The 10,675-nt window shown below is 33.9% G+C and overlaps 1 protein-coding gene and 1 pseudogene across 1 annotated transcript; both read left to right on the top strand.

The window, feature by feature from the left end:
- Positions 1-3,014: 3,014 nt before the first annotated feature.
- LOC130798899 (uncharacterized) lies at positions 3,015-8,028 on the top strand. Its single transcript, XM_057661994.1, has 6 exons — positions 3,015-3,026; positions 3,385-3,444; positions 4,178-4,232; positions 5,309-5,373; positions 5,533-7,272; positions 7,926-8,028. The coding sequence occupies exons 1-5, from the start codon at positions 3,015-3,017 to the stop codon at positions 6,262-6,264; spliced, it is 924 nt and encodes a 307-aa protein (XP_057517977.1). The 3' UTR covers positions 6,265-7,272; positions 7,926-8,028.
- On the top strand, positions 6,361-9,831 carry LOC130798898 (uncharacterized; annotated as a pseudogene).
- Positions 9,832-10,675: the final 844 nt, after the last annotated feature.

Raw genomic sequence — 10,675 nt, 5'->3', positions numbered from 1 at the left:
ATCCTCCCTATTTTTGGTTTTTTTCTATTGAAAATTTGATCTGAATTTTTCATACTTCATCTTCATCTCCATTTTCTTTATAAACCCTAAATCTGAAAGGAATAAGTTATTTTGGGGTTTTTACGGTTTATATCATGATTTGAACTTGGCTGTTCCATACTTCATCTGGGTATTCCTCACATTTTGGGATTTTTTGTTTGAAAACCTAAGTAGATTCTAGATTATTGTTGTATGCCTTTTTGACTGTTTTTGTGGGTTTTTTCGCTTGATTTCATTTTCAACTGATTTTCTTGATCTACATCTGATTTTTGGTTGTTTTCACTTTCAAGTCATTTTCTTGATCTACATCTGCTTTTCGGTTGATTTTATTTTCAACTGATTTTCTTGATCTATATCTGATTTTTAATTGAGAACAACATTTGAATATCTTCATTTTCGTTTGATTTTCTTGATTAGTTTCTCCTGGGTTTTTAGGTTTATCTCATTTTCATCTGATCTAACTTTTGTGATTTTGTTGACTGGAAAAAATGGGTGATTTAAATAAGAAAATAAATGGGGTTTTTGTTTTATCTAGTACGTGCCTTGAAAACGTTAGGTATTATAATGTTCATGGTTCATGGTATGATCATTACTACCTTAATTATGGAGATTCTATGGAAGTTGACACCCCAGAGAAAGATCCCCCTTCTTATTATGGTCTTCCTAAGGATGATGAGGTGGTATGAAAAACGCATAAAATTGAGCCGGTTATGCTTAAAGCTGTTGCATTTGAAGATCCTCAAGTGTCAGAGAGAAGGATACCCCCCAAAATGAGCATTCGGGGTTGTTAAAAATGAGCTTTTCTATCCCTGTCTTTAATTTTACTCATTGATGGTGTATGTTTGCTGGATTAGATGCTTGATGATGATCATTTATGATCTGATTATGTTCAATGTTGCTGGATTATATGCTTAATGATGATCTTTTATGATCTGTTTATGTTTAATGTTGCTGGATTAGATGCTTGATGATGATTATCTATGATCTGTTTTTCTTCATTGTTGCTGGATTAGATGCTTGATGATGATCATTTATGATCTGGTTATGTTCATTGTTGCTGGATTAGATGCTCGATCATGATCATTTATGATTAGATAATGTTCAATGTTGCTGGATTACATGCGTGACGATGATCATTTATGATCTGCTTATGTTCATTGTTGCTGGATTAGATGCTTGATGTTGATTATTTATGATCCGCTTGATAGAGCTTTATTTTTATATTATTTTATTATCTTTATTTTCTTTTTATAAGTTATTATTAGCTATATATCTCCAACTTATACTTTTATTACTATATATGTAAATATTATTATTAATATTATTATTAGTATAATTAATTATTATTATTATTATTATTATTATTATTATTATTATTATTATTATTATTATTATTATTATTATTATTATTAAAATCAGAAAAGAGGAAAAGAAATGAAGCAGGAAAAGCAATAGCATCAACTCGCGGCTCACGAGTTAGGTCGCGGCCCGCGACCTGAGCGCCCCAACTTTATTTGATTTGAAACTTGCCGCCTTCACTTTTGAATAGGATTGGATAAAAGAAGCAGCAAGTTTGACGAAGAAATGGTGAAAATCAGAGTAATGATTTCTTCTTTCCTCCTCTTATGCAACTAAACTTTAGTAAACTAATATGAAAGAGGATGGATTGTAATAGTTTTAAAGTAGTTTTTTCTTTGCAATCAAACACTTAGCTGAAATTGTATTAGGGTTGTAGATTTAGGGAAAAATCTTTAAACTTATTGTTCCTCATTCTTTTGTTGGAAATGGCCATTGTTGGCTAAGAATCTCATCTTGAGGAAAGTTAGTATCCTCTTTTACCTTTGAATTGTAAGTCTTTCCCTTTATTAATACAATCAACCTTGATAATCTCTTTGCTCTTGAATATGAATTGAATTGGTTTAATTGGAATGTTTAGTTGCAATAGGTTTTCTAATGGCTTGTTCAAATGCTATTGAATTGGATTGCTTTGTCTAATTTAAGTATGGTAGCAACTTGAAGGATTTATAAAACTTGCTTTAGTTTATAAATTGTTTAAGAAGGATTATCATTTTGGGTTAATTGTAATCTTGGTTTAGTTTACAAACCCAATAGTTTATTGACTTGTTATGATGAATTTTTGATGCTTTTCATTTATGCATTTATAATCAAGATAAAGATGCTTTTCCTTTCAATAGACTAGTTGATTATGTTGATTTGGGAAGATTAAAAATTAATGTGTGAGTTTGGAATACTAAAAAGTGCTCAAGAATCATTTTTATCTGTTTACAAACACATAATCTTTATTAGTTGATTTTATTAAGTAAGTTAATTCGAGTAATAATTATTTTGATAATATTGACTCAAGTATTTGATTTGTTAACATTTTCAAGAAAGAGGTATATTTTATTTAATGTATAAAATTCGTATAAAGAGTACTTCGATAAAAGTGTATTTTGATTATTTTTTTTATTAATTGATTACTATCTTATCTTTATAAAAATAAATTTAAATAAAGTATTGAAAAATAAATTCCTAAATGCAATCCTTATTCATACAACCAATTACGAAATTTTACTTATTTCGTAAATCGTTTATTATACCCTTACAGCATGTCTTATATAAGATTGTCTTACGACGAGACGACTTTGATAGAATTTAACGGGTCGAAGCTAAAAATAAACCCATTCCTATCTCATTTAAACCGACATACCCCTTCCCCATTTCTTTCTTCATCCTCATCTTTTATTCCTTCAAACTCTCAACACTGCCTCCTTTCCTCTCCCTCACGGTTCAATAGCAGTCGGTTCTTGTCCTCCCTCCACCGACAACGGAGCTGCTGCACCACCTTTGCCGCCACTTCAGTCACCACTTCCTCACCTCTTTGTTTTTGGTTTATTGAAGAATCAAGTTAGGGTTTCTGATTTGGGAAAAATTAGTGAATTGAAGTTCAAGATTAAAAGTTGAAAGGTCCTTCAATGGTGATTGAGGTAATCCACAAACTATTTTATTTAAGTATAAATTGAATGTTTTAAAGTAGTTTTAAGTTCTTAAGCATAAACAATGATTGTTGAATTTGGTAGTAGTTTAGTATTCATGGTTAATTTGGGGTTTTTAAGTTTCAAATTTAAGCATCAACGTGAGTTTAATTAGAGTATATGAGTTAATTAGTAATTGAGTTGCTTTTAGTGTTGATTAGAATTGGTTATTTGGGTTATTTGAGTTCTAGTATCAAATTGAGTATTTGGGATTCTGAAATTTCAGTTCATAAACTGAACTTTCTGTTTTGGCTATTTTGGGGATGGTTCTGATTGTTTTTGGGTTCTTATGTCTTCTTGAGATTTGTAGAACTTTGAGTCATTGTCGTGTGGACACTTGAATCACCCCGAGATGAGTTCGTATGAGGAAGTTATGTCCAAAATACTAGTAGACTGTCATAAAGATCGACAATGAGGTTCCGTTTTGTTCTGTCCGAATTTGTGTTGCTGTTTTTGAAATAGTTAGAGTCGTTTTGGGGTTTTGGTGTCTTCATGAGATTTGTAGAGCTTCGAGTTGCGATCACGTGGGCACTTGAATCGCTCCAAAATGAGTTTATATGAGAGAGTTATGTTCAAAATAGTGAAATACTAGCAGGCTGTCTTAAAAATCCATAACGAACCTTCTGTTTTGGCTGTTTTGGGATCGTTTTAATTGTTTCTAGGTTTTAATGTCTGAATAAGAATAGTAGAGCTCTGAGTAATGGTCACATAGCCACTTAAATCGTCTCATTTGGTTTTCGTATGAGTGAGTTATGCTTGTTTTAGTAAGAGGTGTCCTAAAACCATTACGGGATTCCTAATTAGATGAGTTTTGTTGATTGAGACTAGCTATTGGATATGTATATTTAGCAGCTGAATTATTGTTAGGAACTAAGAGTTGTGACAAGTTATGATAATGGTGAATAATTGAATAGATTGATGCTCTTAGATATAATACCAGATACTTGTGAAATAATTTGTGGGAATGGATTCGTAGTATCTTGATGGTGTATAGGTAGTGGTGTGGGTTTGGATTTGAATGTTGTTAATGATAATTATAGGTCAAAGTGGTGATAAGAACTTAATTGTGGAATTATTAATTAGTATGAATTTACGAAGATTAGGATATCGATAGGATATTGAATGTGGAAAGTTTATGGAAACTTGATGTTCTTAAATGTTAGTTGATTCATGTGAATTTGCTAGTGATGGATAGTTCTTTGTTGTAGCTATTTATTTAATAGTTGGGTAATTGTAAGTGTTGGATATAACCCTTGATTTTATATGATTAGTTATTCTTGAAAGTATCAGGGTTCGTGTGGAAGTTATTAGTTGAATGGATAAATTAGTTGTGTTCTATTTTTAGGATAGCTGGTTAATCTTGTTTAGTTTCTTGGTTTGAGTTAAATGAACTAGAAGTGTTTGAATTGGAAATACAAAGGGAATTGTGGAGACATATGATCGTTACAAGGTTATAAGCTAGTCTTAAACAAGGTTATATATATATATATATATATATATATATATATATATATATATATATATATATATATATATATATATATATATATATATATATATATATATATATATATATATATATATATTATATATGTTGGGGTTAGAATTAGAACTTGCGCAATCTTTAAAATTAGAATTATTAGAATAGAAGATGGAACTAAGATGCGGTCTTAGGAGGAGATGTAATAAGCTATATGTTAGTGTAGTAGTATCGAACGCTCTCTAGTGATGTTGTGATCTTGTTATGCTCCAGGAGACGATATCATCGAAGAACCCTTCTAGTTGATAGCTGGATTCGTTACCTTGAAGCGACATCGTCGGTGAGTAGTAACAGTCCCTTAAAAAAGGGTCTGGCCAGGCTACCATTTGTAAAATGTTTATTTAAAGTTTGTGAAATTTATATGAATGTGATAAATGTTTTATGAATGATTATGCTGATATTGATATGGTCAATGGATCGGGCTTGCGAGCTGGTCATTGACGGAGTTGAGGAACATGGTTCCCTACTCCCTGTTTTTGTAGCGAATTGTCATTGAGATATTGACTAGCTTCACCCGAGAGAGACATAGCCTTAGAGCTATGGATGTTCCTCTCAACTAGACTCCCTGTGCGCACATAGATCTAGGAAACTGATGTTGCTTTTAAACCATTGTTTTGAATTGCTGTGTTTAATTGTTTTGGATTGTTGCTTCTCACTCAGTTTAATCTGATTCCTTGTTGTTTCCATCTTTTAGCTGATTACAGATCGGATCCGGTCGGGAATAATCGGGTTAGCAATGTTGATGAGAGTGTTAAGGATGTTCTTTTGAGCTGAGATCGTGAAAGCTTATAGTTTGTATTAGGAATTTGTTTAATGTATATTAGTTCTGATTAGTTCTGATTATGTTGATTATAATGGACTCGTAGTGAGTTGTATGATTACTTTATGTTTAGACTAGATATTTGGTTTGAGATTTAGCTGTGTTGGTTTCGTAATAGAGCTGGTGATTCCTTTGCCCAGGTTTTGGGATTTGATTTAAGTTTCTTGGGAAATAATCCCCGTGACGACCCTGTTTACCCAGTCAACGGTAAGTCGGGTTGTTACAGTTCTACATTTGAGATCAAATCAGGGCTTATCCATGTGTTGCCTACTTATCATGGTTCCAATGGTGAAGATCCAAACAATTTTTTATCTGAATTCCATGTGGTTTGTAGTAGTATGAAGCCAACGACAGCTTCCGATGATGTTTTCAACCTTAGGGCATTTCCTTTTGCATTAAAAGATGCCGCAAAAGATTGGTTGTACTACTTATCACCAGGTTGTATCACTACTTGGACAGATATGAAAAGACCTTTTTTGGAGAAATATTTCCCAGCTTCTAAAGCATCGACTTTGAAGAAGGAAATTAGCAACATAGAGCAATGGTCAGATGAGTCTTTTTATGAATATTGGGAGAGATTTAAGAGATTGTGTGCAAGTTGTCCTTACCATGGTTATTCTGATGATGATCTTATTTTATACTTTTATAATGGTCTTTTGAATGATGAAGTGCGAATGGTGAATGCAGCGAGTGGAGGTTCTTTCTTAAGAAAAACACCTACTGCCGCTAGGGAATTGCTTGAAGAATTAGCAGAGGGTTCAAGACAATTTAGTAGAAGAGAAAATCCAAGGAAAACAAGTCTTGAAGGTTCTAGCTCGTTCACAAGTTAGAGGACAAGGTGGAAGCTCTTACTTCAATGATGAGGGATTTTATGGTGAAGAACAAAACTCAACAATTAAAAGTTTGTGGAATATGTTCTTTAGATCATGCCACTGACACATGTCCACAACTTCAAGAGGAAACTTATGAAGAAGCGAAAGTCATGGGATTTCAAGGTCAAAATCAAAATCTGCCAAGAAAGAATGATCCTTACCCCAACAGATATAATCCTAGGTATAAAGATCATCTAAATTTTAGGTGGAGGCCACAAATCCCAGCCCACCATTTCAACAACAAAACCATCCACCATACCAACAACAATTCCACCCAAGACCACAACAGCAGCAGCAACAACAACAACAACAACATAATTATAGCGCTAACCCGAGTTCTAGTATGACCACTGAAGATATGTTAAGGATATTGACTCAAAATGTTTCAAATATGCAAACTCAGATTGTTCAGAATCAAGAGGAAACAAGGTAAAGCATAAAAAAATATGAGAAACAAATAGGCCAAATCTCTGGAGCAGTTAGTAAGTTAGAAGCCAAGGAATCAGATCAGTTGCCTTCATAAACAGAGCCAAATCCTCGCCCCGATGTGAGTGCCATTACCCTAAGGAGTGGTAAGGAGTTAGTAAGTAAGGAGAAACCCTTGGTGAGTGAGAAGGAAATTGAAGAAGAAGTTGTAGTTGAAGGCACAAGAAAAAGGAGAAAAACAAGAGGCATTAACATAAAAACCATCAATTCTATATGAGCCAATTGCACCATTTCCAGAAGCGTTAAAAGGAGGTCAAAAATATGACAATGACAAGGAAATTTATGATGTCTTCCGGAAATGTGAAGTGAACATTCCACTTTTAGATGCTTTAAAGCAAATCCCTTGGAATGCAAAATTCTTAAAAGAACTATACACTACAAAGAGGAAGCAAAGATTGAAGGAAATACAATAAGTGAAGGTGAGCGAGCATGTCTCTGCCATATTTCAACAAAAACTTCCTCCAAAATGTGGAGATCCAGGTATGTTTACTATTCCATGTGTCATTGGTGATATTACATTTCAAAAAGCCATGTTAGACTTAGGTGCTTCAATTAACATTATTCCATATTCATTGTATAAATCTTTAAAATTGGGTACCTTAGTAGAAACTGGAGTAGTAATACAACTTGCAGATCGTTCAAATGCATATCCAAAGGGTATAGTGGAAGATGTTTTAGTTAAAGTAGGTGAGCTAATATTTCCTGCAGATTTCTATGTTTTAGAAATGGAACATGAAAAGCATGTGGCACCTGTCTTGCTAGGTCGCCCTTTTATGAAAACTGCAAAAACTAAAATTGATGTGGATACTGGGTTACTTACAATGGAATTTGATGGTTGTCAAGTAGAATTTAACATTTATGATTCAATGAAGTATCTTATTGAGAAATTTACTTGTTATTCTGTTGATATGATGGATGATATGACTCAAGACTTATTCAACATTGAAAATGATGATAAATTGAGAGTTGTAATTGAAAATGATCTTGATAAAATGAATAAAGAATATGTTATGAGTACTGAAATTGAGGAAGTAATGAGGGATTTGAATGAAAATGAATTAAATGGTTCTTTTAAAAATAGACCAATACTACTAACTATCCCAAATGAAAAAAATTTGCCATCCGTTTTGCAGGAAACAAAACCAGAGCTTAAACAACTTCTTGACCATTTGAAGTATGTTTTTCTTGGAGAAAATAAAACTCTTCCGGTGATTATTTCCAATAAGCTAAATGATGAACAAGGAAAAAAGTTGATAGTAGTTCTGAAAGTACACAAGGATGCAATCGGTTGGACTATTGCTGATATCAAGGGCATTAGTCCTACTACTTGCATGCATAAAATCTTGTTGGAGGAAGGTGCAAGGCCAGTAAGACAACCACAGAGAAGGTTGAATCCACCAATGATGAAGGTAGTAAAAACCAAAATTTTGAAGTTGTTACAAGCAGGTATTATATTTCCTATCTCTCATAGTGAGTGAGTGAGCCCAACTCAAGTGGTTCCAAAGAAATCAGAAGTTACGGTGGTAAGAAATAGTGCGGGTGAATTGGTACCTACCAGGGTGCAAAAAGGTTGGCAAGTATGTATAGATTATCGTCGTTTGAATGCCGTAACAAGGAAAGATCACTTTCCCTTACCCTTCATCGACCAAATGTTAGAAAGACTCGCCAAACATGAATTTTATTGTTTTTTAGATGGGTATTCTGGATACCTACAAGTGCCAATTGCACCTGAAGATATTGAGAAAAGTACTTTTACATACCCTTTTGGCACATTTGCATATAGGCATATGCCGTTTGGATTATGTAGTGCACCCCCTACATTCCAACGGTGTATGATGAGCATTTTCTCTGAATTTTTAGAAAAATTTCTTGAAGTCTTCATGGATGATTTCACAATCCATAGAGATACATTTATTCAATGTTTGAAAATTTTAAAACTTGTACTTCAAAGATGTATTAAAACAAACTTAGTTCTAAATTTAGAAAATGCCATTTTATGGTTGAGCAGGGCATTGTTTTAGGTCATGTAATTTCAAGGCGGGGAATTGAGGTAGATAAAGCAAAGATCGATATTATACAATCTCTACCCTACCACAAAACTGTGAAAGAAGTGCGTTCCTTTTTAGGACTCGTCGGATTTTATATAAGGTTTATTGAAGGGTTTTCAAAACTAACTGTTTGTCTTTGCAGGTTGTTACCAAAAGATGTGGAATTCAATTTCAATAAAGAGTGCAAAAAGGCATTTGATGAGCTAAAAAAGAGGTTAGTTTCAGCTCTTATTATCTAACCATCCAATTGGTAATTACCTTTTGAAATTATGTGGGATGCTAGTGACCACGCCATTGATGCAGTCCTTGGTCAAAGGGTGGGTCGAAATCCTTATGCAATCTACTATGCGTCAATAACTCTAAATGAAGCACAAAAGAATTATGCGACAATAGAAAAAGAGTTATTGGCAGTAGTATTTTCATTAGAGAAATTTCGATCATATTTGTTAGGTACAAAGGTTGTAGTTTATATAGATCATGCGACTATACGCCATTTGATGATGAAAAAAAAAAGCTAAACCAAGATTGATTAGACGGAATTTTCTTCTAAGTGAATTTGACCTACAAATAAAAGACAAAAAAGGGTCAGAAAACTTAGTTGCAGATCATCTAAGAAGGGTTATAAAAAGTACAACCTTTGAATCAAGCAATGATGGATATAGGAGTGTGTCTACAAAAGAAGAGTTCCCAGAGGAACATTTGTTTATGATAAAATCCGACAAACCATGGTATGTTCATATTGTCAATGATATTGTTATGAATAAATTTCCTCTGGAGTTTAGTAAGTATCAAAAAGACAAGTTGAAGAGTGATTCTAAGTATTATGTATGGGATGATCCATAGTTGTGGAAATTTTGCGCAGATCAAGTCTTGAGAAGATGTGTTCCAAGCAATGAGGTGGTATCTATTCTCACTTATTGCCATATATATGCTTGTGGAGGTCTTTTTGGGGCAAAAAGAACCGCTAGGAAGTTTTGGAGTACAGATTCTATTGGCCCACAATTCATAGGGATGCTTATTTATTTTCCAAAACTTGTGATCAATGTCAAAGAGTCGAGAGTATTTCCCAAAGGAATGAAATGCCTCAAAATATGATTATGTTTTGTGAAATTTTTGACGTATGGGGCATGGATTTCATGGGACCTTTTCCCAACTCTTTTGGTTTTTCAGATATTCTGTTAGCAGTTGATTATGTGTCTAAATGGGTGGAGGCTGAGGCCACCCGAATTGATGATGCCAAAGTTGTAGCCGATTTTTTCAAGGCCAATATCTTTTCTAGATTTGGAATCCCAAGGGCCTTGATAAGTGATAAAGGCAGACATTTATGCAATAAGACCATAGCTGCATTATTAAGAAAATATAATGTGTCTCACAAAACATCCATCGCATACCATCACTAGTGGAAAAAACCTCATTTGCTGTTATTTTTTGGCTATAATATGCTGCGATTTTGGCCCCAAACATTAGTGATAGCAGCAGATGACCTATTGTAAATGATGCGGTTTAAAACCACAGTAGAAAAGTCAACCATATGCTGCGGGCCTCCCTAAAACCGCAGCATATAGTGCAAGACTCTAAGCTGCGGTTAGGGATGGCAATGGGTCGGATCTAGATCGGGTCCAAGTGGACCCGGATCCAGATCCGTTTTCAGGAACAGGATCCAGATTCGGACCCGAATCCCCGGGTCCAGTTTTGCAAGACCCAGATCCGGATCCGGTACCGGATTGCGGATCCAGTACCGGATCCGGGTCCAAAACGGGTCTGACTTGTTTTGCTTTTTTTTTTTATTTTTTTTATTTTTGAATTTCTTGAAATTGTAATAAAGCGATATTTAT

The sequence above is a fragment of the Amaranthus tricolor genome, chromosome 13 (assembly GCF_026212465.1).
Source record: "Amaranthus tricolor cultivar Red isolate AtriRed21 chromosome 13, ASM2621246v1, whole genome shotgun sequence".
Lineage (NCBI taxonomy): Eukaryota > Viridiplantae > Streptophyta > Magnoliopsida > Caryophyllales > Amaranthaceae > Amaranthus > Amaranthus tricolor.
This window is presented reverse-complemented; position numbering and strand designations above follow the sequence as displayed.